The sequence below is a fragment of the Symphalangus syndactylus genome, chromosome 22 (assembly GCF_028878055.3).
Source record: "Symphalangus syndactylus isolate Jambi chromosome 22, NHGRI_mSymSyn1-v2.1_pri, whole genome shotgun sequence".
In the NCBI taxonomy this organism is placed as follows: domain Eukaryota; kingdom Metazoa; phylum Chordata; class Mammalia; order Primates; family Hylobatidae; genus Symphalangus; species Symphalangus syndactylus.
The window spans coordinates 33268391-33296123 of NC_072444.2; the positions used below are offsets into that span (position 1 = coordinate 33268391).

Below are 27733 nucleotides of genomic sequence, written 5' to 3' on the forward strand. Positions count from 1 at the left end.
GGCTGGGTCATGGCCTGGATCCGTGGCCCATTCCTGTCACCCTGAGCATGCTGAGTTGTGGTGTGGATCAGTGGCCCGTTCCTTCCGTCTTCAGCACACTGGATCGTAGCATGGATCAGCGGCCTCTTCCTTCCCTCCTGAGTGCGCTGGGTCATGGTGTGGATCCCTCTGGTCCTTTCTTCCTGCTGCTGAGTGCTGTGGAGCCCATCCCACGGGTCTCCTCCGCTGGCTTCTCCAGTGGTCAGTGGAAGGTAACAGCGCTGATGAAGGTGTATATTTAACTATCTTTTTTTCTTAATTGGGTTTTTATAAGTTGCAAACAGTTATCTTTTAAAGGTTTTTGTTTCTTTGTTTTTGTGAGACGAAGGTAAAAATCAGGCTGAAAGTGCTCCGTGTGTTTCCTAAGGTGTGCCTGAGTGGGGAGCCTCAGCCAGGCGCACCCCCCAGGGATGCAGGGCCACGGGTGGGAGATGCGCTTTTCTCCTGTGACTCTGCAGTGGGCTCTGGAGGGTGGGTTTCTGCCCCAGTGGCACAAGGACGCTCCTGATGCTGAGAGCCTGGGGCGCTCCATCCCGCTCTGCTGATGCTGAGAGCCTGGGGCACTCCACCCCGCACTGCTGATGCTGAGAGCCTGGGGCGCTCCACCCCGCCCTGCTGATGCTGAGAGCCTGGGGCGCTCCACCCCGCCCTGCTGATACTAAGGGGCTCAGGCAAGGTTTCAGCCTCAGACACGCTGGTGGGAAGTGGCAGGCTTCCTCGCTCAGGCCCCAGTGCCCTCCTTGGCCTCAGCTTGCAGAGCTGTTAGAGGAGCAAGTGCTCTGTCCAGCTGGAGTTCCGAGGCATGGTCCCCCAGAACAGCCAGTGTGTTTCGGGTTCAGCGTCAGCACAGGAGCCCTGCCCTGTGGTCCCCAGAACAGCTAGTGTGTTTCAGGTTCAGCACCGCACAGGAGCCCTGCCCTGTGGTCCCCAGAACAGCTAGTGTGTTTCAGGTTCAGCACCGCACAGGAGCCCTGCCCTGTGGTCCCCAGAACAGCTAGTGTGTTTCAGGTTCAGCACCGCACAGGAGCCCTGCCCTGTAGTCCCCAGAACAGCCAGTGTGTTTCAGGTTCAGCGTCAGCACAGGAGCCCTGCCCTGTGGTCCCCAGAACGGCCAGTGTGTTTCGGGTTCAGCATCAGCCCAGGAGCCCTTCCGTGCTGCCACGGTGACCCCTGGAGCTCGTTGATCCACTACCTGTGTGTTCAGGACTTCTCTCCTGAACGCTGTGTATGTTGTTGGGCGACACAATTACAGACATCGGATTTTCTTTTCTCTTGTAAGAAGAGATGATGCGTAGACATTTAAATTCATTTGTTAATATCCTGTACTGAAAACCTGGCAGCGTTTGCAGGAGTGACACTGTGGACACGCAGCGCTCCACACGCTGCAGCTCCACTTACGTTGCTGGAGGCAGTCCCCCACCCCGGGTCTCATCCTCAGCAAGGACCCCTGCCTGACACAGCTGGAGCTGGCAGTCAGCACCCCACCCTGCATGGCGCTGCGCAGCCCTGTGTCCCCACACACGGAGCTGGCAGTCAGCACCCCACCCTGCACAGAGCCACGCAGCCCTGTCCCCGCACCTTGTGTCCCCGCACCTGGGCCACATTTCAGTTAACTACCAGATTCATCAGTGGGCCGGGTATGTGGGAAGCAAGATGATTCCCTGGTAGGCTCCACAGGGTCTCAGTGGGAAATGCAGGTGGAGGGACACAGCAGCCCTGGAAGTCCCGTGGCGCTGCCACGGGGAGGGCCAGACCACCCACTGCCTCTCCCTCAGCAGGTACGCCCTCGTCAGCCTGGTTAGGAAATCATCTTTTGGCCTCACTGTGCCAGCCTAGTCAGCTCTCAGCTCCCTGAGTCAGGGAAAGGGGTGGAAAAGTGGACAGTCCAGCAGCGCATGTTCTAGAACCCTCTGCAGATGCAGCCAGGCCAGCAAGCACACGCAGGAGGCGGGCGGCCACCTTCTTGGGTGTTGAGTGGCTGCTCCTGCCTCAGGGCTGCAGATGCAGGCTCACAGCCACCTGGTGAGCCCCGGAGTGGCTGCATCCAATCTCCACATTCTCTGTCTTCCCATAAAGGAGACTGAACCCGTGGTAGTTTCTAGATCAAGATTTTTCTCTAAGTAACTCTGGGTTATTATAACATGCAACCTGTGGTCACTTTGAAAAAGCTAATGAAAATGCACTTAGATTTAACTTTGTGTCACTCAATATTGGTATAAAACAACAGCAACAGAAAACCAAGAACACTAAATTTACCGTAACCACAGTAAAATACGCATTTGAATATTCTGGTAGGAGGGCAGGCATCCCCCAGGTCCTGATAGATCCACTCCAGCAGTCAGGCCTGTGCTTGGGGACGCGTGGGCGGGTTGAGGATTGAGACAGTCTCTGATGATGCTAAAGAAGTGTTTCCTTTCTCTTTCGCCTTTCCCCCAACAGCTGCGGATAACCGTCTGGTCCTTGTGCACAAAATCCGTATCTTACATCAAATACCCGAAAGCTTGTCTGCAGGGTGAGTCGATCGGAGCTACGCAAAAGCCATTTCTTTGCAGCTGTTTGACATTTTTGTCATGGGAAGTTTCAAAGAGGCAGAAGTAGCTTCAACAGCATATCAACACATAGCCAACCTTTTTTTCTCTATACCCACCCCACCCCCTTGGGCTCTTTTAAAGTAGACCTTAGGTCTCCTCATACTTCATCTGTAAATATTTCCGTATGTGTCTCAAAAAGGCAAGAGTCCCCTTTTAAAACATGACTACAGTGACTCAAGACAATGTGGCCTAAGACGTGGAAGAACAGTGGCATTGATGCCAGTCCCCTTGACCTTGGTGGCAGAGCTGGGCATTCAGACCCCTTCCAGCCGATGCCTGTCGAGAGGCCCACCTCAGGCATCCAGTTCTGAGCTTTCTCTCTTCTGTGGACTAAATGTGATCTCTGCAAAAGGGGGAGGTCTTGCTCATCATCTCTGGACATTCCAGAGGGATATGTGACCAGTGTCCCTTCCTTGTGGAAGCCTGTGAGCCATCTGGAAGAAAGGGGGCTGGCGCAGGGTGGCCCACCGCCAGCACGTCTAACTGGACCACACAGAGCTAGTGGGAGGCGCCACTCCTGAGTCCTGGATGACACCGCACTGTCTTTCGCGGAATGAAACATACACCGTTGGAATGATGCTTTCATTTTTCTCCATTGCTGCCAGCGGTTTGGAAATTGCATTTGAATGCAGTGCAATCACACTCTTATTTTTTATTCTTATAGTTGGAATAGTAGCGTCCCTCCAGATGAGATACACATCTCTTGATAGGAGTGAACACCATGGTTTTGTCATTTGAGGTATTCTCTTCATTCATGAATGATGAATTCTGGCCTAGGGCTTTTTAAGCTAATACAGAACTGGAAAATAAGAGTTTAACATTTTCAACTAAAGTTGCTTCCACATTTTCATCTTATTACTTTTTTGAGACAGGGTCTTGCTCTGTCATCCAGGCTGGAGTGCAGTGACATGATCACAGCTCAGTGCAGCCTCGACCTCCTGGGCTTGAGTGATCCTCTAACCTCAGCCTCCTGAGTAGCTGGGACTACAGGCACACACCACCACACCCGGCTGATATTCTGCAGAGACAGGTTTCACCAGGTTGTCCAGGCTCCTTTCAAACTCCTAGGCTCAAGCAATTCACCTGCTTCAGTCTCCCAAATTGCTGGGATTACAGGTGTGAGCCACCATGCCTGGCCACACATTGTCATCTTCAGTTTACTTCTTCCAAATAATTAAATTCAAAGGTAAAATAAACATGGTAGGAACCAGCCGCCTTTGGCCTAGCTGGAGATAGCCCGGGTGTCCCGCAGCTTAGACATGGGGGAACCCGAAGGCCTTGTGTTTCTCACTCATACTTGTGATTAATCAGAGGTCACATCACTCGGTATTTTTGACAGAGCCTTGCAAACTGGCTCGTGTGTGTACAGCCCTCCCCCAGCACACACTGTGTTGTGAGGGGTGAAGCCACAGTGCCTTGGGGTTTCTCCTCTGCGCTAGAATGTTCTCGTCTGTCTGAGGAGCAGTGCTCGGTGTTGTACCATGTCCCTTCTTTTCACCTCTGCTTTCTTTTCCTCCTCCTTCCTTGTGAATTACTACTGTGGTTTCTCTTGCTTGATTTTGTGGCCGCTTGATTTCAGTGCATTTGCCTCTTCCCGCAGGAATCACCTTCACCAGGGACGGCCGCTACATGGCGCTGGCAGAACGGCGCGACTGCAAAGATTACGTGAGCATCTTCGTCTGCAGTGATTGGCAGCTCCTGCGGGTAAGGCGTCCCCCAGGCTGGAATCAAGTTGTCCTGCTGACTGGAGGGATCGAGTGAAGTAGATCCTTCTCCAGATTCCAGGGGATCTTTGGTAGGATATGGAGCAAGGTGATGTTGTATTAACAAAGGGCACGTGCGCTGTGAATCGCTTCCAGTGGCATCTGGTTGTGTGTTCAGGAGACTTGGTGAAAAGGACGCATGCCCAGGTGTTTTAAAAGTGAATATGCTGTCACATTTGAGCCCTTTCCCTTATCCTGTGCGATGGTGTTTGTGCATGTGTGTGCCACATGGGGCGTGGGGGGACGTGGAAGTTCACCTTGACTGAGGGCCTGCGTTAGGCAGGGCGCTCTGCCAGGTGCCCAGGCACAGAGGACACTGCTTCCACAGCAGACATGTGAACATGATTCCAGCACAATCCATCATTAAGGTAGAGTGACCTCTGGAATGCTGTCAGAGCACAGAAGCCAGGATCTAGGCAGCGCTCTGGAAGGGACTTGTCTGAGCTGGGTCTAAAGGAGTGAGCCTTGCTAGGCAAGGAAAGGTGAGAGGGGAGAGTGCACATGAGTGCAGGCGCGGGGAGACCAAGCCGCCCTCGTGGGCTGGCCAGGCACTGATGCTGGCATCTGTTGGGGGTGCAGCCCCAGCAGCAGCTCTACAGGGATTTCATGCATTTCCAGGATAGAGCTGTTGAGATTTTGTCAGTTTCTATATAAGAAAATTAAGTGCGTTAAGAACATCAGTTATAAATGCAATTATTTATTTACGAAAATATTTTCCAAATTTAATGTTTCCCCCCTTCCTTTGGAAGCATTTTGATACGGACACCCAGGATCTCACAGGGATTGAGTGGGCCCCAAACGGCTGTGTGCTGGCAGTGTGGGACACCTGCTTGGAGGTATGAAGATGACCAGGTGACATGTTTGCTTTTGAGAGCTTTTCCCGGAATTTCATGCTTTCTGAATGCTGCAATATAGTTAGCTCTATCTTATTTCAGATAACAAGTTGAGCTTTCTTTTAAAAGACAGAGTCTTGCTCTGTCACCCAGGCTGGATTGCAGTGGTGTGATCACGGTTCACTGCAGCCTCGACCTCCTGGGCTCAAGTGATCCTCCCACCTCAGCCTCCCCAGTCGCTGGGACCACAAGCGTGCACCATGATGCCCGGATAATTTTTGTATTCTTTGTAGAGATGGGGTTTCACCATGTTGCCCAGACTGCTCTTGAACTTCTGAGTTCAAGTGATCTGCCAGCTTCGGCCTCCCGAAGTGCTGGGATTATAGGTGTGAGCCACGGTGCCCGGCCGAGTTGAACTTTTATCAGCGAGCCATTAGGTTGACCTCCCAATTTCCCCTTTTTCCTCATGCTCTTACTGCCTCTCCAGTGACTATCTCAGTTCTAGCTGGCAGTTCCAGCTTTTCCACGGCCATGTGGACAGTCCTGCCAGCTTTGTGCTGTCTGCAGCAATGTCACTCTGCGGCACTCACGTCTGTAGTGTGTTCCCGGTGAATGGGACGTATTCTTCATTAACTGAAATGTCTCGTCTGCAGTACAAGATTCTGCTGTACTCATTGGACGGTCGGTTGTTGTCCGCATACAGCGCTTACGAGTGGTCCCTGGGCATCAAGTCTGTGGCCTGGAGTCCCAGCAGTCAGTTCCTGGCAGTTGGGAGCTACGATGGAAAGGTGGGAACCAGTGCAGGGCACTCAGGAAGTCCGAGCGCCCAGCCGGCCAGGCCCTGCCTCACCTGTGCGTGGCTTCCTTCCTCAGGTGCGCATCCTTAATCACGTGACTTGGAAAATGATCACGGAGTTTGGGCATCCCGCAACCATTAATAATCCCAAGATAGTAAGTCTGGAACACGTGTTTCTGCCTGAGCAGGCTGTTGGGGAGGGTGGTGGGAAACTGCGCCTTCACTTTGCTTTCTCAATTGTGGTTTATTATTTAACCGGGCACTTCCATCACCGTAAACTTGCTACTGTGACATTTCACGCGTCTGGCCCTGCCCTGGCCTTTGTTCCTCCTCCACGCTGCCCAAAGGGTCTGAAGTGGGCCTTGCCCTGGCCTGTCCTCTGTCGCCGCCACCCCAGTCCAGTTGTTTCCGTGGTCTGTCTGGATGCGGATCCCTGTGCTGTACAGAGTGGCCAGGGTCTCCTGCCCCCAAACACTGAGCATCTGTTGTGCCAGGCACTGTGCTCTGGGCTGCAGCCAGAGAAGAACAGACAGACCCCTGCACCTACAGAGTGCGGCTGGAGAGCTGTGTGTCTCCCCGGGGTGGCAGGGAGTGGCCACCAGTGAGGGATCGCAGGCACAGACACTGCACCAGTGATCAGGGGTTCGGGGAGGGAGCGTTCCAGGTCAAGGGAACAGGAAGTGCAAAGGCCCCGAGGAGTGGGCCACGCACCCATGTGTGCAGTGGGCACTGCGCTGGGAGCCGGAGACAAATGCTGCCCTCCTGGTGTTGACCTGTAACTGACAGAGCTGAGTGAAAGGCGGCTTGGATTCGATGAAGAGGCCAGTGAGTGGCTAGGGCTGTGTGTGCCAGATCAGCCACTGCCGGGGAGGCATCCTGGAGGGGTGTTTAAGTGAAGACCAGAAGGAGGAGCTGAGGAGCCACGTGGTGTCTGGGCAGAAAGCGTGTTTCAGGCAGAGGGGCCTCCTGATGAGGCCAGGGCATCTGGACAGATGAGCCACAGCAGGGCTGGCCACACAGGTCCTAAAGGTTTGCCTGCGATTCCTGCATTCTCCAAATCCCTTCGCCACACAGCAGCAGAGCATGCTTTAAAGGCACGAACCAGGCCAGGTGACTCCCTTACCTGGGGCTCTTCAGGGGCACGGGGGCTGCCCGCCTTCCACTGAGCCTGGGCCACTGTCCTTTGCTTGCCAGGCTCTCGGGCACAGATGCCCCCACCTCGGGTCTGTGTCTGCTGCTCCTGGGGACTCTGCTGTGTTGGTGCAAGTATTCTCTGTATCTCCTTATCACGGAGGGAAGGCCGAGCCCGCTGCCTTGCTGGATGATGGTGGCTGCAGTGGTCTCCCGTCTATAATCACAGGGCACATATTTGCTGCCTGTGTCTCAAAGGGTGGGCTCCTCAGCAGGACACGAGAGAGGGTGGCTGGGTGATCTCAGCTCTCGGGACTGCGGGGTTCGTGTTTCCGTCTCTCCTGGTAGCGGCCGGACCAGCTGTCATGGCAGGCACGCCTGTTGACCGTGCGCTGTCACGGGTATTTGCCACGTCCATCCTTGGCTTCCGGGTCCCTGTCCTGAGCCGGGCGTGGCCACCTTGTGTCTTTCAGGTGGTGTATAAGGAGGCCGAGAAGAGCCCACAGCTGGGGCTGGGCTGCCTCTCCTTCCCGCCCCCCCGGGCCGGGGCCGGCCCTCTCCCGAGCTCGGAGAGTAAATGTATGTAGCACACGCGATGCCATTTGTTTTCCTTTTTTAATGCAAGATTCCTCGTTGTCCAGATAAACTTCAGATGTTCCTTATGTTTAAAAAAAAAAACAAAACTTTTTTCCTTTCCGTGCTTCCAGCCAGCGTGCCCCTCAGCCTGTTGGCTGGAGGTTGACTGGGGTCTGAATTGCACAGTGGGCCGTGAAGGCGCGGCTTCTGTTACTGAACATGAGCCCTGGAGACCCGGATCTGACAGCGGGAGCTCCAAGGGTGATGTTTTTCAAAGAAACACTTTTCCGTGGGTGGCGCTCAGAGTGGGTCTGGAGGCCGGCGGGGTTCCCCAGCGCTGTCTCCGGCTTGAGGCACGGTTCTGATGCAGCCTCTTGACTCTGGGCGTTTCCTATGTGTCTGTTACCTCATCACTGAAATGGGCATAGTAAAAGCACCCACCCCACAGGGGCACGAGGGCATCTGAAGGTTGCAGGTAGAGGAAACGGTGCCCCGAGTGCCGACGGGCCCACCCCGGGGCTCGGTGTGTGCTCAGGATGGGGGTCAGGACAGGTGCAGCCTGGCACACAGGAGGCGCTCCCCAGGAGCCCAGGGGCGTCCTTGTTCCACAGCCCCTGCTTCTGCTGTGATGATGGTTCTTCCACAGCTGGAAGGTCTAAGGCTACTGTTGCTGAGGTGGAAGGGATTGTGAACTCAGACGCTGGTAATTGACAGAAAAGTGCCGAGGAGTTGAAGCTGCTGAGATTGCAGCTGGGACCTGTCCACTTCCCTCTCCAGTCAGCCCCTGGCACGTGGGGTCCACCCCCCACCTAGTCAGGCCTGGCAGGTGATGGTGCCACTCTCATCGGGGCACTTGCGGGCAGGCCCCTCACTGCAGCTGCCAGGCTCTGCTCAGCTCTTCCTGCCCTTGGGCCACACGTTCCTCCCCTTTGAACAGAGGAGCTGGGTTCCCGATGCCTGACGCAGGCACAGCAGCCTCTCAGCCACGTGCGTACTTCCCGAAAGGGTGACGATGGCGTGTTCTTCCTGTTGGTGTTCTAGATGAGATCGCCTCTGTCCCAGTCTCCTTACAGACGCTGAAACCTGTTACTGACAGAGCAAACCCGAAAATCGGCATAGGAATGCTGGCATTTAGTCCTGACAGCTACTTCCTGGCGACAAGGAACGGTCAGTTGTGCTGACGCAGGTGCTGTCTCACCCCTTACTGTGTCCTGCGGCCCCAGGTGTAGAAGCGACTGGAAAAGAAAATCAGGTTGGGGGTTTCCTACACATCACCTCCTTTCATGTTTCTGCAGTAGCTGAGGTGCTCACGGAAGCTCCTTGGAGGCGCTGGGCCTTCTGTCTTGCAGCAGCTGCGGGCCCGCGCATGAGTCAGGAGGCCTCCACCCCGCTCACTTGCTCCGCTCTGCTGAGTAGAAAGCAGGGCTGGGCACACTGCAGCCTGTCTTTTGTTAAGGGTTTCTCCATTTGTAAAGGGCTAAAAAAATAATAAACAAATTAAAAAGAAACACCAAAGAAAGAAAGAAAGAAACACGTTTGGGCCCCTTACAGCCCGTGATGGCCACCCTGGCCCTGGCCAGGAGCCCTGCAGGGCCCAACTGAACCCAGACTGCAGGGCGGAGCCGCCCCACCCCACCGCTGCTTCCCCTCCCCTCCTGTGGTGTCAACAGCAGAGCAGAAGGGCAGGGTCAACACAGAGGAGCCAGGCAGGGATGACACCGGTGCCCTGTCCTTCCTTCCTCAGACAACATCCCCAATGCCGTCTGGGTCTGGGACATTCAGAAGCTGAGGCTGTTCGCGGTGCTCGAGCACCTGTCCCCAGTGCGCGCGTTTCAGTGGGACCCGCAGCAGCCGCGGCTGGCCATCTGCACGGGAGGCAGCAGGCTCTACCTGTGGTCCCCAGCGGGCTGCGTGTCGGTGCAGGTGCCTGGGGAAGGTAAGCACATCCCCAAGGCCACGGACATGGCAGCCTTGCTCTGTGCAGTCTGGCATCACACGGGCTGAACTGTTGAAGCCCAGCTGCTGTCTCCAGCAGCACTCCAGGAGACTGCCCTCAGAGTCTTTGTGTAAACCTCAAGACTGACACACAGGGGACCCACTGCCCTCAGCTTTATGGGCTAGAAGCAGCATCTCCCTGACTTGAGGCAGCTCTGGGGCTCCACCCTGGCTCTGCCTATGTGGGTCACTCCAGGCACTGTGCTGGCCTGCAGGACAAGGGGGTGCCCATCCCCCAGAATCTGGGCCTCTCCCGCTGTAATCCTCTGGCCACCTGTCTCTCTCTAGGCGACTTTGCAGTGCTTTCTCTGTGCTGGCATTTAAGCGGAGACTCGATGGCCCTCCTCAGTAAGGATCACTTCTGCCTCTGCTTCCTGGAGACGGAGGCAGCAGTCGGCACAGCCTGCAGACAGCTGGGCGGCCACACGTAGCAGCGGTGCACTAACGTGTGCAGAAACGGGGCTACTCTGTGTGTTTCCAGTGTGGGAAAAAACAGAGCTTCACCAGGAGGTTCTCCATCTGTGGTGGTCCGGATTCAGTGGTTAATTCTATTTTTCTATAGCAAAGCATTTTTTGTAAATATGTATGGTATAAAACTGTAGTTTTATTATTTAAAATAAATACTTGCTGATTCATACAACTGCTTCTCTTCTTGAAACGTTTAGGTCACAGGCAGGTTTTCTAGGTTTCAGTTTCTGGTCAGTCTTAGGGAAGATGGACAGCCCTACAGTAACTGAGCCCTGGGTCACGGAGCTCCTACCAGACACCCAGCCTGCTCTGGGTTATCTATTTGGATGTGTTAGGACAACGAGGGGGCATCTCTGTGGGGCACACCCAGCCTCCCCATGGTAGGTCTGCTCTGAACTGTGGGAAGGGAGCCCTGGCACCTGAGCGCAGTGCCACCCCCAGGTCCGGTCCCTGACCAACTGAGTCAGTTCCTCAGGAAGTCTCACATCTACTCTGGTTTCAGAACCAGTGTGCGTGGGTCTCCACCCTGGCTATTTGCAGGAAGTGCCTAGAACCACCCAGAACCATTCCATCAGTCTCTCCAGCTGGTGCTCGGCAGGCAGTCAGGCTCAGTTGGCACCACAGGTTGGGGGATCAGGGTTGCAAACCTAGGTTGTTGCGTATCGTGATCTTTCTGCAGAGAACCATACTCGGCACTGCTGTGAGGCAGTCCTCACGGTACAGGCAGAACAGGCCCACAGGTGCACACAGCCGGCAGAGATGGGGCAGGCTTTCAAAGAGGGAAGAGACACTTTCTTGGTTGTTGCACCTACTTTAATAACAACTTCAAAAAAGGAACAACATCCATCCACTTCTTAATGTCTTTATGAACACAGAGGCTGGAGTCCCCAGCCAGCTTCTGAGGCAGCCCTGTGCATCCTGCAGGTGGCCACACTCAACCCATGCCACACCGTTTGCTTAAAGCTACAAGTCCTAGAGACGAAAAGCTGGCGAGCCAGCGCGTGAAGCTTATCAACAGCGCTTCCAGCCACATGAGCAAGCTGTGCAGATACAGGGAGGTGCATGGGTCCCTGTGGGGAAATCCTCCAGGCACATCGAAGCCTGGACATGTTTAGTGCGAGACTTGGATGAAGACCTGAGTCTACGCTGGAGCTGTAGGAACCAAGGCCGGCATCAGCTGCTTCATAAGGATCTGATAGACGGAGTCTCGCTCTGTCGCCCGGGCTGGAGTGTAGTCAGTGGCGCCATCTCAGCTCACTGCAACCTCCGCCTCCTGGGCTCAAGCGATCCTCCTGGCTCAGCCTTGAGTAGCTGAGACCACAGATGTGCCACCACGCCCGGCTGCTTTTTGTCTATTTGGTAGAGATGGGGTTTCACCGTGTTGCCCAGACTGCTCTGCAACTTCTGAGCTAGAGCAATCTGTCTGCCTGAGCCTCCCAAAATGCTGGGATTACAGGCGTAAGCCACCGTGCTGGCCTGATACGGTTCCTTGTTTTAAAGTGCATCATTCAAAAAGCAAACTACCCAATTCCCTTTTAAATATGAACACAATACAAACTCAGAATCCAGAGAGTTGTAAAACTTGTGTGCAAAGAACTGTCAAGGTGACTTTCTCAAATTAATAAATTGTCTTAAAATGATTTTCTGTAAAGCTTTCTGGGTCTGGGAAACAGACCTGAAGTATTAACACAACTTGGGTTAATTGTGGAAAAAGTGTCACTTCAGGTCACCCATTTCCAAAAGAGCAGCGGGTCACCAAGGGGCCCACAGGCGCAGATCGGTCTCAATCAACAGGTCTGCTGGCTGTTTTTGGATGAGCTGAAGTAAAAATGGATTACATTGTAAAATACAAAATTGGACACCAAGTGTAAACACACTTGCAACTGCAGGCACTCGAGATACCAGGTGCCTCCATTTTCAGCAACCTATGCAAGCGCTAAGGGACGTGCTATGGGTCCCGCGTGCTGGGGCAGCTGGGGTGGGAAAAACCACGAGAAGCCAAGTAGATACTCGAGGAAAACACCAGAACTGAAGTTACAGAGAATAAAATACCAGCAGCACAGGGACAGTGAGTCTTTTGGCTTTTGTCTGTAGCTTATATGAGCAGAGTCCAATATCCAATTAAATAGATAGAATTCACTTTACTATTCTAATTGTGCTGAGATCCCTAAAGGTAAAAGACCCCCATCTTTCCAGCAGCAGCAGGGCAGCATGAAGACTGCCAGGCCTCCTGGTCCCCCAGCCCCACATCCCTTGGCCTTCTGGGGAGGGGGAGGGGCTCCCAGAACGCAGCGGCTAAAAGCCTATTTTGCCCCTGGTCATGGAGTAGCCCAGTTTCGCCTCGTTGTTAATGAAGGACAGGAGTCCCACGTAGGTCTCGATGAGCAGGGGGCGCTCCAGGATCAGCACGCCATTCGTCTGTCCTGGCAAAGGGCTTTCTTTTTGGGCTTTTTTGACAGCTTGGATTAACAGAGCCTTGAAGCTTTCCAACTTTAAAGAGAGAAAAACATGGAGCTTTAACTGTCAAGCAAGATAAGACCATCTATTACTTGAAAAAATTAGCATTCTGAGACACTTAAATCCCTCCAAATGCCACCTATCTCTTCGTCCCTTCACTTGAAAGGGCTGCCTCTGCCACATCCTGGGGGTCCCTCAACTCTCGTCCCCACGGAGCTCTCTAGGTGTGTGGAACTTACCACCATGCTCTCCTGTGGCCAATGGCAGCCAGCACCTGCAGAACCCTTCCTGTATACAGGGCTGAGTGGCTTTGCCCCCACCCAACCTACCAGGTCAGTAACCAGGCTGAGGCACACAGCTGGGGAAGTGCAGGACCCCCGCCAGGCTCTGGGCTCTGCTCTAACCCCAGCCCCGAGGCCTCCTCTCCTGGTGCGCATCCGCACTGGTCATCTGGCACGGCTGGGTCTGCTGCCACTCTCTGAAGCGCAGTTGGGGCCCTTCTCCACCCAGATCACCATCAGGAGGCCACATTATGGAGCTACGCTAACCAGCAGCCACTGGCCACATGGGGCTACTTTAACATAAATTAACCAGAATTTCTGAAAACTTAGGGAATCAACTCTAAAATGAGTTTCCTCTCTCACTGTTCCTAGCCACGTCTCAAGTGCTCAGCAGCTCCGCGTGGCCGCCGGACAGTGCAGACCTGAAGTGTCTCCGTGACTGCGGGGGGTGTTTCCGTCACTGTGGGGGGGGTGTTTCCGTCACAGCGGGGGGTGCGGCTGTTACGTGCCTGTCTTCTTACCTGGCACAGAGATGCTGTCTTCTCATCTGCGCCAGCCATCGGGTGTTCTGTGAAAGTGGCATAGGGCACGTTGGTAGACCAGGGATTCCATCTGTTTATGAAGGAAGGACGACTTTGCTTGTCCCACTGAATTCGAATCCCAAAACCTTCTCGCCTGAAAAGTCAGAAGAAATAGCCAGACTTAGCATGGCAGACCACAGTGCTCTCACGGACAATCTGACAGTCTCATCAGTTTGGAGAATATGATAGCAAAAAGCACTTTCACGTTTACAAAAAAGACCTATAACATATCACAGTGGAAAATGGCTTGCGGTTTTTATTTTTATTTATTTTCATTTTTTGAGATAGAGTTTTGCTCTTGTTGCCCAGGCTGGAGTGTAGTAGCCTGATCTTGGCTTACTGCATCCTCTGCCTCCTGGGTTTAAGCAATTCTCCCACCTCAGCCTCCAGAGTAGCTGGGATTACAGGCATGCACCACCATGCCCAGCTAATTTTGTATTTTTAGTAGAGACGGGGTTTCTCCATGTTGGTCAGGCTGGTCTCAAACTCCTGACCTCAGGTGATCTGCCTGCCTCAGCCTCCCAAGGTGCTGGGATTACAGGCGTGAGCCACTGCGCCTGGCCGGCTTGTGGTTTTTAATAGTAACTCCAATCTCCACTAACAATTGCTTTAAATACTGTATGTATAAATATGACAAATTAAATATATTTTGGTTATTAAATGTATTATTTTGGTAATCTTTACATGATTAAAAATTAATAAACAGGAATACTAGCTGGGCACAGTGGCTGACGTCTATAATCCCAGCACTTTGGGAGGCCAAGATGGGCAGATCTCTTGAGCCTAGGAGTTTGAGACCAGCCTGGGCAACCTAGCAAGACCCCATCTCTACAAAAAATACAAAAATTAGCTGGGCGTGGTGGCGCACACCTGTAGTCCTAGCTACTTGGGAGGCTGAGGTGAGAGGATCACTTAAGCCTAGGAGGTGGAGGATGCAGTGAGCCAAGATTGCACCACTGGTGCCTGGGTTACAGAGTGGGACTCCGCCTCAAAAAAAAAAAAAAAAAAAGGAATAATTATAGATTGGCTAGCCAAATGAATGAAAAAGAAGTGTAATCTTCCTTTTCCTTATGTCATATTAAATGTTGGTTAAAATTTTATTTTAGCTTCCTGAATCCCCCATCCAAACCTCTCCATCAAAAATCTAAGTTCTACAGCTTAGCTGACTGTAGTAATGTCTAGGTTCCTCACATGTCAGAAAATTATCCTACAGCAAAAAGATCAACTCCCAAAAGCTGGTCATTAAATATTTCCAAATTTGTCTAACTTTTAGTGGTATCTATAAATTAAAATGGAACCCTCCTTTTCTCTTTAAAAAATTAGCCAGAACAAGACTTGATGTGTCATGCAATCTGTCCCTGACTGGAGAAAAAATGCAGAGTTTGGCCTTTTCCTGAAGACAATCCAAGTTCCTTTTTAACACATTGGGCTCTACTTCAATGCATCTTGAACTCATGTAAGTCTTTTTACTACAAGCCTAATAGCTGACTTCTGTGCCAGAATTCCTTTTAATGCACTCAATTGCCCAGAAGTCGCTTCTTTTTAAGGAACATCCCATTGATATTTGGAGCTGGGGCCTTTATGCTTATAGATAATGACAGAGAAGACACACCACTTGGGGGGCTGATTTAAAAGGGCTGAACTGTAAGGTCCACTCTGGCGCTTAGGTCCAGTGATACTGGACTCTGAACAGACTTACTTGTTGAGCGATTTAGGGGGAAACTGGAATTCTCCGTAGGAGATGGTGTCTACTGCGTTGAGCGCGATCCGGACCACCTGCTGGCACTGGAGACTGATGAAGTCGTATTTACAGATAAGCAGGGACTGCTCCGTGACCAGCACCAGCCGCTCCTTCTCATTGTTCCAGTGATCCACCCTGTAGGCAGAGGAGGGGCTCAGTCCACACTGGACGCCGCTGTCTCGACTTAGCCAAGGCCAGCCCGCCTGGAAGGGCAGCAGGGGCGGCGCGGGGCGCCTGAGCGTGCACAAGCACCCCGGGAAGTCCTCGCAAGGTGCTGCGCGGCGGCTTGGGGCGAGTCCCCCCACAGAGGAGAGCGCAGCCCCGGCTTACTCGGTAAGCAGCCACACTCCCTGGATCTCGCCGTCCTCCACGGGCCGCACCACCACGCGGATCTCCTCCACTGCCTGCTCGATGCTGCCGGGCTGGGCGGGTTGCGGGGTGGGGGACGGGGGCAAAGATCACAGGTCACAGGTCGTTCCCTGCGGGACCGCCCAGCGCCGGCCTCCGACCCCACCCGCCCCCATCCCTCCCCGCGCCCTCGGCCCCGGCCCCGGCCCTGGCCCCGGCCCCAGCCCCCGCCTCACCCGGAACACGAAGTACTCCTTGACGCGGGCGCGGCGCGTGGGGTCGTGGATGCTGAGAGGCCAGAGTGTCTGGCGCAGCGGCGTCCCTGCCCCCGGCCGCCCCCCGCCCGGGCCACCGCCTGCCCCCACCTCCTCGCCGGCCGCCAGCACCGCCGTGGGGCTCGTGCCGGCCGAGTCCACTGAGTCCCGCAGTTGCAGCATCGCCGCACCCCTTACCGACCCCAACCCTGACGCCGACGCGACCGCCGTCGCCGCAGCCACCGCCACCACCCGGCCGCGCCCCTGGCCCCGCCCCGCGGACCGCCGCGATTGGCTCTACCTTGCCGGCACCGCTTCTTGCTCCGCCCCTTCCCGCGTCCGCCGACACTCGGGATTGGCTCTCCTCCTGCCGTTTTCCGCGATTGGCTCCGCCCCGCTGCCGTTCACAATCGCTCCCGCCCCTCGCCGCGCCGGAAGCGACCGTCAAGCGCAGCCTCACTTCCTGTTTACACAACGAGAAGGGGCGGGGCCGAAGCCGGTTGCCAGGGTGTCGCGGAGCGGCTGGGAAGGAGGGGCTGGGAGTCTTGGAGCCCCTTGGCCCGCGGGGAAAGCGGATGACCCGCCCTGCAAGTGGGATGCCCCCTTCGGCCTTTTGGAGCGCAGGTGGGGGCGCGCGCGCATCGGGGGCTCGCACTGCACGGAGGGTCGCGGTGCCCCGGAGCTGAGGTTGGAGGATGCGGGGCGGCGGCCCTGGTGCACCGTAGGGGAGTTCGCAAGCCGGGCAGCGATCTCCTGTCGGGACCTGGCGTTCTTCACACACGGCTTATTCGTGACGGATCCACAGAGCAATGCACTCTGAAGCGGGAGGGTAGAAAGTGCTGGAATGCGCGCCCAGGCCCAGGCTGTCGCGAGCCTTCAGCAAGCCAGTGCACACAGAGAGGGCTGCCCAGAGATCCCGGTCAGCGCTCACAGTTCGAAGTGGAAAGTGTGTGTGCCCTGCGCTAGCCCCAGCTCCCGGAGGTGCCCCCAGCGCGTGTGGAGGGGGAGTCGATGAACGGACCCGCAATCTGGTGGAGGCTGCGGGAAGGAGGCGCAGAGTCCAGGAGCCAGGAGGCTTCGGGCAGGAGGACACATCCCTCTGCTCGGAGGTGAGGAAGACACACGAGGCGGGGTGCACACAGGCGAGGAGAGTGAGATGGGGGGAGAATGAGGAGTTCAGAGTACATCTGTTTACTTCAGTCAGGGAGTGGGGATGGAGCGGAGTATTGGTAAAGATGGACGGTTTAGAATCGCCGGGATGAGAAACGGGCAGGGAGCTGATCAGGGAAGGGCATGGGGATCTCTGAGCAGCTGGGAGACCCCAGGGAAGTTTGCAGTGGCGCCTCCCACGCGGCAGCTGGCGGAGTGGAAGAAACCAATGCTTGCTGATCTAGATAGAGGAGTTTGCTGGGTAGCGGTGGTCAAAGACCAGGTAGAAAAGGGAGGCCAAGATCCTAGAGGGAGTGTTTGCCCAAGAATGGTGGAGTGCAGGGATTCTGCCCTACTTGCCAGCAGACAGGCCAGCCTGCCAAAGTTGCATGGGCGCTGGCAGAAAGACGCAATAACCCCAAGTCAGAGAGGAAAGACTACATCAGGAAACGGGCGACGCTGGTGTGCCTAGACGCATGTTGCACCACAGCGAGTGCGCTACAAAACAGGACCCTGGAGCCTGTGGACCAGTGTGGTCTTTGTCGCAGAGGGAGGCTGGCTCCCCGGCAAGGGTGCCCACTGCAAGCGCAGGCCTGAGAAATGGCCCAGAAAAGAGTGCTCAGGGCAATGTGTTCTTGGCACGCCCAGCAAGACCGGCCAGAGGGACCTACGGATGAGTGTCTCCCAGCTACCTCACCAGCGGGGACCTTGAGGTCCAAGTATTCAGTCCGGTTAGAAATGGCCGCGGATCCAACAGGCGCTGGTGAGTGGGAAAATACCCCTGAGGGAGGAAGAATAGAGGCCGGGAGGGAGCTGAGTAGATGTAGATGAGAAATACCTGGACAGCTGCAAGCTATGGTCAGTGATGGGCAACTGGAACCAGAGATTCCAGAGAGAGGGAGGGAGAAAGAGGGAGGAGAAAGGAGAATGAGAAAGAGAGGGAGAGAATGGCGGAGAGAAAGAGGGAAAATGAGAGAGAGGTAGGAGCAAGTTCTGGACGACGCCAAGGATGGAGCTGTGGTCCTGGAACCAGATGCCCAGGGAATGGGATGAAGTGACACTGGCTGGGGCCGAGGCTGCAGACTGCTGGCGGGAGCTGGCAGGACAATGAGGATTCTGAACCAGGTGCCTGAGCCTTCTGTGGATATGGGGAGTGACTTGGATGTCTATAAATCCCAGAAATGACAGGAGGGATAGATGATGGAGGGACTGTGTTTTAAACAATAAACAAATTTCACTCAGTATGGATGAGTTTCCTGGGGCATTTGTCACAATGCACCACAATGCATCACAAACTGGTTTTAAAAACAATTGTTTTAAAAACAACAGAAGCGTGTTTCCTCATAGCTCTGGAGGCCAGAGGTCCAAAATCAAGGGGTGGGCAGGGCCATGCTCCCTCTGCAGCCCTGAGGGTTGACACATGCCTTGCTCTGCCAGGCCTCCTTGGTGTCCTGGGCTTGCTCATGCACTGCTCCCATCCCTGCCTCCATCTTCACACGACCTTCTCCCGGTGGGTCTCTTCTGCAAGATCCCTGTTGGATTAGGGACCACCCTAGTGACCTCATCTTTAGTCGATCATCAGCATCTTTGACCAAATAAGGTCACTGTGTTTGTTTGTTTTCCCACTGCTATTAATACGAAGAACTTACCTGAAGCTGGCTAATTTATAAAGAAAAGAGATTTCATTGACTCACAGTTACACATGACTGGGGAGAGCTCAGGAAACTTACAATCATGGCGGAAGGCAAAGGGGAAGCAAGGCACGTCTTACATGGCGGCGGGGGTAGCAGGATGTGCCTCACTTCTTTTGAGAACTGTGACAAGAACAGCATGGGGGAAATCACCCCCATGCTCCAGTCACCTCCCACCAGGTCTCTCCCTCGACATGTGGGGATTACAATTTGAGTGAGATTTGGGTAGGGACACAGCTAAACCATATCATTCTACCCCTGGCCCCTCCTAAATCTCATGTCCTTTTTACATTTCAAAACCAATTATGCCTTCCCAACAGTCCCCCAAAGTCTTATTTCAGCATTAACTCAAAAGTCCACAGTCCAAAGTGTCATCTGAGACGAAGTCCCTTCTGCCTATGAACCTGTAAGATCAAAAACAAGTTAGTTACTTCCGAGATACAATGGAGGTACTGGCACTGGGTAAATGGTCCCATTCCAAAAGGGAGAAATTGGCCAAAACAAAGGGGCTAAAGGCCCCATGCAAGTCCAAAATCCAGTGGGGCAGTCATATCTTAAAGCTCCAAAATAATCTCCTTTGACTGCATGTCTCACATCCAGGGCCACACTGATACAAGGGGTGGGCCTCCAAGGCCTTGAGAAGCTCTGCCCCTGAGTGCCTGCAGCTTTTCCAGGCGCAGGGTGCAAGCTGTTGGTAGATCTACCATTCTGGGGTCTGGAGGACAGTGTCCCCCTTCTCACAGCTCCACTAGTCAGTGCCTGTGGGCAATAAGCCACCCCTGTGCTGAGGCAAGAGACCAAGGTCATGAGCTGTTCCAGTGTAATAAAATATATAAAATAACAAGAGTTATACTAGATATAGATCATAGATACGAATATATATAAATATCATTAATCATTAGTTTGTAGTAATTGCTCTTTATTCCAATATTATAATAATCCTCGCTTTACAATCATAACCTAGAAAAAACCAGGCTGTACAGAGATGGGAGGTGAGGGGACATGGTGAGAAGTGACCAGAAGACAAGTGTGAGCCTTCTGTTATGCCAGGACAGGGCCACCAGAGGGCTCCTTTGTCTAGTGGCAACGCCAGCGTCTGGGAAGACACCCATTACCAAGTGGACCATGGTCTAGCGGTAGCGTCAGTGCCAAGGAAAAGCTTCTGCTACTGAGCAGACCAGGAAAGGGAGTCCCCCTTTCCCCGGGGGAGTTTAGAGAAGACTCTACTGTAGAAATGTCTCCAGGATGTTTCAGAGAGCTTCACAGCAGACCCTCCCATCACAATAGGGCAATAAGCCACCCCTGTGCTGAGGCAAGAGACCAAGGTCATGAGCTGTTCCAGTGTAATAAAATATATAAAATAACAAGAGTTATACTAGATATAGATCATAGAGTCCTTGGAGGCAAAATCAGCTCCAGTCAGGGCCAAAAGGGGTCAAGGTACAGCCCAGGTGGAGCCCGTAGGTGTGCAGAAGACCAGAGTTGAACTTTGGGAGACTCTGCCTAGATTTCAGAGGATGTATGGAAACTCCTGGAAGTCCAGGCTGAAGTCTGCTGCAGGGGCAGAGCCCTCATGGAGAACCTCTGCTAGGGCAGTGCAGAGGGGAAACATGGGGTGGGAGCCTCCACACACAGAGTCCCCACTGGGGCACTTGTAGGGACCAGCCCTACAGGGTCAGTGGGTCTTTCTCCCCGTGTGCAGAGATGAGAGATCGGGGCAGGGTAAGGAGTGTGAGCCATCTCCAATGATAGGTAAGGTCACATGAGTCACATGTCCACTGGACAGGGGGCCCTTCCCTGTTTGGCAGTGGAGGCGGAGAGAGAGAGGAGAGACAGCTTACGCCATTATTTCTGTATTTCAGAGACTTAATACTTTCACTAATTTTGCTACTGCTATCTAGAAGGCAGAGCCAGGTGTACAGGATGGAACATGAAAGTGGACTAGGAGCATGACCACTGAAGCACAGCATCACAGGGAGACGGTTAGGCCTCCGGATAACTGTGGGCAGGCCTGACTGATGTCAGGCCCTCCACAAGAGGTGGAGGAGTAGAGTCTTCTCTAAACTCCCCCGGGGAAAGGGAGACTCCCTTTCCTGGTCTGCTCAGTAGCAGAAGCTTTTCCTTGGCACTGACGCTACTGCTAGACCATGGTCCACTTGGTAATGGGTGTCTTCCCAGACGCTGGCGTTGCCACTAGACAAAGGAGCCCTCTGGTGGCCCTGTCCTGGCATAACAGAAGGCTCACACTTGTCTTCTGGTCACTTCTCACCATGTCCCCTCACCTCCCATCTCTGTACAGCCTGGTTTTTTCTAGGTTATGATTGTAAAGTGAGGATTATTATAATATTGGAATAAAGAGCAATTACTACAAACTAATGATTAATGATATTTATATATATTCGTATCTATGATCTATATCTAGTATAACTCTTGTTATTTTATATATTTTATTACACTGGAACAGCTCATGACCTTGGTCTCTTGCCTCAGCACAGGGGTGGCTTATTGCCCTATTGTGATGGGAGGGTCTGCCGTGAAGCTCTCTGAAACATCCTGGAGACATTTCTACAGCTGATGGCTTGAATTTCTCCCCAGACAATGGGTTTTCTACCACATAGTCAGGCGGCAAATTTTCCAAACTTTTATGTCTTGCTTTGCTTTTAAACATAAGTTCCAATTTCAGATCATCTCCTTGTGAACACACATGACTGTACGCTTTCAGAAAAAGCCAGCTCACATCTCAAATGCTTTGCCGCTTAGAAATTTCTTCTGCCAGATACCCTAAATCATCTCTCTCAAATTCAAAGTTCCACAGATCTCTAGGGCAGGGACAAAATGCTCCTAGTCTCTTTGCTAAAGTATAGCTTTGCTCCAGTTTCCAGTAAGTTCCTCATCTTCGTCTGGGACCACATCAGCCTGGACATCGTCCGTATCACTATCAGCATTTCGGTCAGAACCATTCAACAAGTCTCTAGGAAGTTCCAAACTTTCCCACATCTTCCTGTTTTCTGAGCCCTCCAAACTGTTCCAACCTCTGCCCATTACCCAGTTCCAAAGTCACCTCCACATTTTCAGGTATCTTAATATCAGTGCCCCACTGTCCTGCTACCAATTTTCTGTATTAGTCCATTTTCACACTACTATAAAGAACTACCTGAGCCTGGGTAATTTATAAAGGAAAGAGGTTCAATTGACTCACAGTTACACCTGGCTAGGGAGGCCTCAGGAAACTTACAGTCATGGTGGAAGATGAAGGGGAAGCACGGCGGCAGGGGTGGGGTGGGGCAGGAAGTGCCACACATTTAAACCATCAGATCTCCTGAGAACTCACTATCACAAGAACAGCAAGAGAGAAATCTGCCCCCGTGATCCAATATCTTCCCACCAGGCCCCTCTCTCGACACGTGGGGAATTACAATTTGAGATGAGATTTGGGTGGGGGCATGCAGCCAAACCATACCAGTCATATCACAGGCACTGGGGTTAAGACTGGACTGTGCCTTTCTGGGGGACACATGTAATGATGTGTCACACATGTGCATGTTAGAACGTCCAGCCGGATGGCTGCTCTCTCCACACACACTGGTCGTGGGGCAGGGAAGATGGTTCGTGATTGGGGTGTGGCTGTGAGGCCCCGGGAGGGGAGCCCCTGAGTCTATTTCTTGAGGCTTTGAAGAAGCTATTTCCATTTCTGTCAGCAGGTGGCAGCATCACCCATGCGAGGCCTTCCAATCAGAGGGCACAGCTTCGTGCTGGGTGTGTATTCAAGCTCTAGATGAAGTCATTATTTATCTTCCTGCCACTGGAAATCTTAGCTGGGAGGTGTGGGTTTTTATCTTAATTTCCACATGTTATGGTTTTGCATTTTACAAAATCAGTGGGTCCTGCCTTTGCCCTCATTCTCTGATGGATATGGGAGTCAGGGGGCCATGTGCCAAAGGGCAGCCCAAGGGTGGGGTCCTCTAGGTGCCTGCACCAGCTCCCCCAGGCTGGAGGTCAGAGCGCAGCCTGGAGGCTCTTCCCGCAGGCAGGGTCCTTGGCTTCCAGAGACAGCTGGGCTTTGGGCGATGCACTTTGGGCGGAGGAATGTTTCTCAGCCTCTCCCTTCTCCATGGAGCCAGGGCTGGGGCTTGGCGGGTCCCAGGGCTGTGTGCGAGGGTCGGCAGTGCTTGGGGCAGTCGTGAGCGCTCAGGTGGTGTCTTGCAGACACAGCCCTTACTCTTTGGCAAGTCATGACAGAAGCAGAAACAACTTCCACAAATAAATGCCTCTCCCTGCAGGCGGGGAAGGGGCCTTTCGGATGGGTTTGAGGATCAAGAGCAGGCTGCGGGGAAGTAGCAGGGGTGTCATTCTTGTGCAGTTCTCAAAGGCTGAGTCGCGTTGATGGTAATTTCCTCCACCCCTGCACCCCAACAGGAGGATGGTTTTGCACTGCTTCCCACCTGCCCCTTGCCGTGTGGGGCCCAGGGTCCCTAGGTGGTCTCTCTGCCGTGGATCCAGTGGGAAGGCCTGGTCTCGAGGGGTGGGCTTCCTTTGGGTGAGTGGGACCCACGAGGAGGCTGGGAGACTTCAGGTTAACTTGGGGGCCAGAAGGTCTTAAACAGAATGTTGCTGGGGACTGTGTGTCGGTTCTGGTTCTGGTCAGTGCGGCAGGCAGGGTGGGGCCCACACCGCTCTGACCTTGAGAAATGCAAGGGCTCCACTGCACGAAGCCTGCTGGACAGCAGAGCACCCTGCCTCCCAGGCTTGGCCTTGCTGGGGATGGCGCCGGGGTGATGGGGGAGCCTCTGTCTGTTCCTGTGTGTAGGTGCTGCTAAGGTGGCCGGGGCCAGGGGCCTGCAGGGTGTCGCTGCCCCAGGGCAGGGCAGGGCAGCATCTGCTGTGGAGGGCCGTCTCCTCTCTGGGCTGGGGGCTCCCCAGGGACAGGGCCTGAGGTGCCTCACTCAGGAGTTTCCTGCAGTGCTGTAACAAGTGGCTGAGGGCCGGGCCGGCCTGTCTCTCTCCCAGCCTCTGGCAGCTCCAGCAACCCCTGGTTCCCCTTGGCTTGTGGACACATCGCCGTGGTCTCTTCATGCTGCGCTCTCCCTGTGGCTCTGTCTCAAATCTCCCTCTGCTTTCTCTTACAAGGATACCTGTCCGAGGATTTACAGCCTGTCGGGAAAATCCAAGATGCTCTCATCCGGAGATCCTTTACTTGATTATATCTGCAAACACCTTTTTTTCTTTCCCAGTTTAATTTATTTTTTCTTCAAATTTTGTTTTAAGTTCAGGGGTCCATGTGCAGGATGTGCAGGTTTGTGACACAGGTAAATGTGTGCCGTGGTGGTTTGCTGCACAGGTCAGCCGTCACCTGGTTATTCAGCCCAGCATCCATTAGCTCTTCTTCCTGATGCTCTCCCTCCCCACCGCCCCTCCACAGGCCCCAGCGAGTGCTGTTCCCCACATGTGTCCATGTGTTCTCATCATTCAGCTCCCACTCATAAGTGAGAACATGGGGCAACACCCTTTTTTCAAATCAGGTCACATTCACAGGAGCCGGTGGCAGGGGAGGATGTGGGCCGATGTCTTTGGAGGCCACTCTTCAACCCACTAGGCTGTGTCCTGAGCTGCTAGCATGGTGGCAGGAGTAGGTGCAGTTTTCCATCTGAGTGTCAGCGCCTGGTCTGAAACACCTTCATATTTCCAGACCTAGCTCCATCCTGATGCTGCCCCCGAGGTTGGAGGAAGGGATGGCAGGAGCCGGGGGTGGGAGGGCGGGCAGTTGTGGGGGCCTGCATGGCGCAGCCCAGGCCTGTGTGTCTGGGGTGGGAGGGTTAGAGGGAGGGATGGCGGGAGCGGAGTGTAGAGGGGGAAGCCTGCATGCCGCAGCCCAGGCCTATGTGTCTGGCCACTGTCTGGTCCTCAGAACAGCAGCTGTGCTTGCTGGTACCATGGTTCAAACGCTGAGCAGGAACCGGAACTGGAGGCTGCCCCTCTGCTGTCTCCGTTGTCACTCAGGAGGACACAGGCACAGAACCAGGAAGGAAGACATCCTGGCCAGGTGGCAGTTGGGACAGGGGGGTTCTGACCAGGCCATCTGCTCTGGGATTCCCATTCTACCCCGCTATGCTTGGGTACACATCACACAGCCCACCTTAGGTATGCCACAGATGGATCTTTTCACTTTACTTTCCCTTTTGGGGCAAATTCAGAGGCTTAGAAATGAATTCAGAGTCGGCTACCCAAAGGCTGGCCAGAGACTCAGTGACATATTTGGTGCAGGGTTTCTGGTGTGATCCTTTGCTATTTGGAGAGCCTCCCACCCCGTCTCTCACCCCTGGCCTCCCACCCGCTCTCTCACGCCCGTCTCTGGCCATCACCTGCACATGCTGGATTTTGCTGGATTTTGTGGTCGTCTCACACTGGGGGTACTGGCACAGACCGGTGCGGTACGGGGCAGTCGTTGGTATTGAGGTGAGGACTGCTGTGGGCGCCTTGCATCTGAGGGTCAGAAAACGCCTTTAGCATCAATGACTTTGCTCACTCTCCTGTCAGGAGAAATGTCTGTGAAAATTCAGAAAAGATGCTGGATTATTTTTTTGGATTGACAGAAATGTTCATTCAGGGAGCTTTCAGGGATGTTTTGCATTTGTCTCTGTGGGACTCTCAGCTCTGGAAGGATTAAAATCAGGCTGCAGGGAAGGAGCGTGCAACCACCAGCCCGCGGACCGGACATGGGGAGCAGTTTGCTTTGGAAATTAGCGCCTTGAGTTATCCACTGAGCTGGTGGTTTGATTCTTCTTTCTCCCTCCGTTATTTCTCCTCCATCCAAAGGCTGTTTTTATTATTTCCAGCAGAGAATGAGACAAAAACGTGGGAAGGTAGTGTCTTTTGGTAATGCTTTTCAGGCAAGCTAGAGGAATTGTTTGCCAGATTTAAAAATGGAAGAAATGGAAGCCTGTCCACTCCTCCTGTCTGTTGGGGAGAGGCTCTGAGCCAAGCCCAATTCTGCGTGTAACCCAGGAGTGGTGGCCTGGGTGCCCCACCAGGCCTGAGGCATTCGAGGACAGGTGGGATAAAGAGGGGAGAAGCGGGAGGGCTGAGCCCCCTGGATAGGGCGGGGGGTGGGGAGGCTGGGACCAGGTGGGTGGGGCCCACACCCGGGCTTCCATGCCAGGTGCCATGGCTCAGGGCCCTCTTGCAGGCCTGGGTGCGGGCATCTACATTTGGGGTCTAATATAGACCTCCATTCGGCTTGCTTCCCACCTGGTGCCTTCCCAAGAACACGCAGGGCTGTGATGACTCATCGGGTCTGTACTTCTTAAGTGGAGTTGGCAAACCTAACAGTGGAATTGGGATGTTTGGCTACAATTTCCTGAAAGGTGTTTAGGATGGAACTTGGTCTGGGAGCTGAGGCCTGAGCTGCAGCTGTAACCCAACGGGTCTCTGAAGCCATGGGAAGCCCCCACTTGGAAAGAGGACCAGAGGGAGGCCAGTGGGTCCAGCCACGGGACCAGTGGGTTCTAATACCTGCGCTCTGCACCAGGGGGCAGTGCCCCGCAACAGTCTCTGCAGCCGCCCTTTCTCTCCTTTGCCTCCTCGGGAGTCAGAAAGTGCACCCCCTGCTGCGATCCCTGCCCTTCCTAAAGTTTGATGACTCTGAAAATGTCCATTTTTCTCCATGCATACATTTAAGGCAACTGCAATGAGAAGTCCAACGCAACTTTGAAGGGACTGGGCAAAGTGACTCCAAAATTCATTTGGAAGAATGACGGATGGGAATTACCAGTATAATTTTCAGGGGAAAGATGAGAGTAGTGGTGGGGGGGTACTGGCTGTGCCGTTGTTTAGACAAGCTCCCAATAAGCTGTCATGAGAATCAACATGGCAGGCCCTTCTGTCTCATCCTGGGAACGCAGGGCAAAGAGGTAAAACTGTCTGGGGCTGAGTTAAGACCCAGTGGAAATACCCAGAGACAGAGTCTGTTTGTGATGAGTTTGGGATGAAGAAGCTGCCTCGCATGAGTGGAAGGAGCTGGGCTGGCTGATGGTACCTGAACCACTGGCTAACCAGGGAGATTCCTCCTTCACAGCGGACAGCAGAATAAGTGCTGAGGGAAATAAATACATAAATGCAATGGAAGCGACAAAAAAGAATAAACATCAGTGAACCTTCTAAGCTTAGTGCTTACTTCTAAGCAATGGAGGGAACTGCAGAGAAAAAACTGTGTACATGAAATTCGAAGCTTATATAGTCTGACAACCTCAGTAACCATATTAAAACCAAAACTACAGACTGGGAAAATGTTTGCAGTAACTGTCCCACAGACTGTCACTTTATTATGAAAATGGACAAAGATCATTCTTGGAGAATATTTACTGTGCTCTGCGTAGTTTATTTTTTGCTACAAAAGAAACCTTCTCTACCATAAGTTCAATATGCATATAGAAGTGTATTAAACACACAAGCCAGGCTGATGCCTGTTTTCACATACCAAGTCTAGGCACCCTCTTTGGCGCTCGGCTGTCTTGTGGGCAGGAAGACACACTTTGGGACTGAGACGGTCACATGTCTGAGTGACACCCATGCCCTCCAGTACCAGGCTGGGCAGAGGACCTGGGCTTTGGGTGGAGGGGGTGAGATGTAGGGGCACAGACAGCCTCAGGGGCCTGCCTGTCAGAGAAGTGAGCTCCCTGCTGTGCCTGAGAATGAGAGTTCTGTCTAGGGACCAGCGAGCGCAGTGGGGGAAGACCACAGACCTCCCCAGTGGATTGCCCCCATCACCCTGAATGGCGTGGGAAAAAGCTATGCACAGCCTGGGAAGGTGCGGCAGGTGTCCTGACCACAGGGATTTCCAGCAGGAAGGACATGTCCCCTTCCTGCCTGCCTCCCCACCTGGGGCCTGCCCAGGACTCTTCCCCCAGCTGCTCAACACAGTGCCCGGGACAGGGGAGAGCGTAGCGGCAGGGTTCTGCGGGGCCAGCAGAGGTCATGCTTCAGGGCCCTAGAAATGCACACATGAGGTCGAGTATTTTTGTAAAATAACTTACTTTTATATGA

The 27733-nt window shown here is 53.7% G+C and overlaps 2 protein-coding genes and 1 pseudogene across 6 annotated transcripts in view; 2 read left to right on the top strand and 1 right to left on the bottom strand.

The window, feature by feature from the left end:
- Positions 1-10361, top strand: part of WRAP73 (WD repeat containing, antisense to TP73) — a 33751-nt gene extending 23390 nt beyond the window's left edge. For all 4 annotated transcript variants that reach the window (XM_063632025.1, XM_063632024.1, XM_063632023.1 and 1 more), the window contains 9 exons: positions 2479-2551; positions 4231-4334; positions 5143-5229; positions 5880-6014; positions 6100-6177; positions 7627-7732; positions 8771-8896; positions 9474-9665; positions 10013-10361. In XM_063632025.1, the coding sequence (XP_063488095.1) occupies positions 2479-2551; positions 4231-4334; positions 5143-5229; positions 5880-6014; positions 6100-6177; positions 7627-7732; positions 8771-8896; positions 9474-9665; positions 10013-10155 (1044 nt within the window). In that variant the 3' untranslated portion in view covers positions 10156-10361. The remainder of the gene's footprint in view (positions 1-2478; positions 2552-4230; positions 4335-5142; positions 5230-5879; positions 6015-6099; positions 6178-7626; positions 7733-8770; positions 8897-9473; positions 9666-10012) is intronic.
- Positions 10362-10983: 622 nt separating this feature from the next.
- On the bottom strand, positions 10984-16133 carry TPRG1L (tumor protein p63 regulated 1 like). 2 transcript variants are annotated; one of them, XM_063632039.1, is made up of 5 exons: positions 15966-16133; positions 15583-15674; positions 15211-15387; positions 13452-13605; positions 10984-12682 (listed from the first exon to the last, which is right to left on the bottom strand). In XM_063632039.1, exons 1-5 carry the CDS (start codon positions 16035-16037, stop codon positions 12488-12490), a joined length of 690 nt encoding a protein of 229 aa, XP_063488109.1. In that variant the 5' UTR covers positions 16038-16133; the 3' UTR covers positions 10984-12487. The 2 variants fall into 2 exon arrangements, with proteins under 2 accessions (XP_063488109.1, XP_055118540.1); XM_055262565.2 differs by having other exon boundaries at positions 15837-16115.
- A 416-nt stretch (positions 16134-16549) lies between these two features.
- On the top strand, positions 16550-19866 carry LOC129472134 (uncharacterized; annotated as a pseudogene).
- The last annotated feature ends 7867 nt before the right edge of the window (positions 19867-27733 follow it).

What these genes read in the sequence shown, in the direction of transcription:
- TPRG1L (XM_055262565.2), bottom strand. Translation starts at nt 16,037, where the DNA reads ATGCTGCAACTGCGGGACTCAGTGGACTCGGCCGGCACGAGCCCCACG. An exon ending in AGGAGTACTTCGTGTTCCGG is followed by an intron (nt 15,675 to 15,836) that starts GTGAGGCGGGGG and finishes CAACCCGCCCAG; the next exon opens with CCCGGCAGCATCGAGCAGGC. An exon ending in CCCCCTAAATCGCTCAACAA is followed by an intron (nt 13,606 to 15,210) that starts GTAAGTCTGTTC and finishes CTGACTTTTCAG; the next exon opens with GCGAGAAGGTTTTGGGATTC.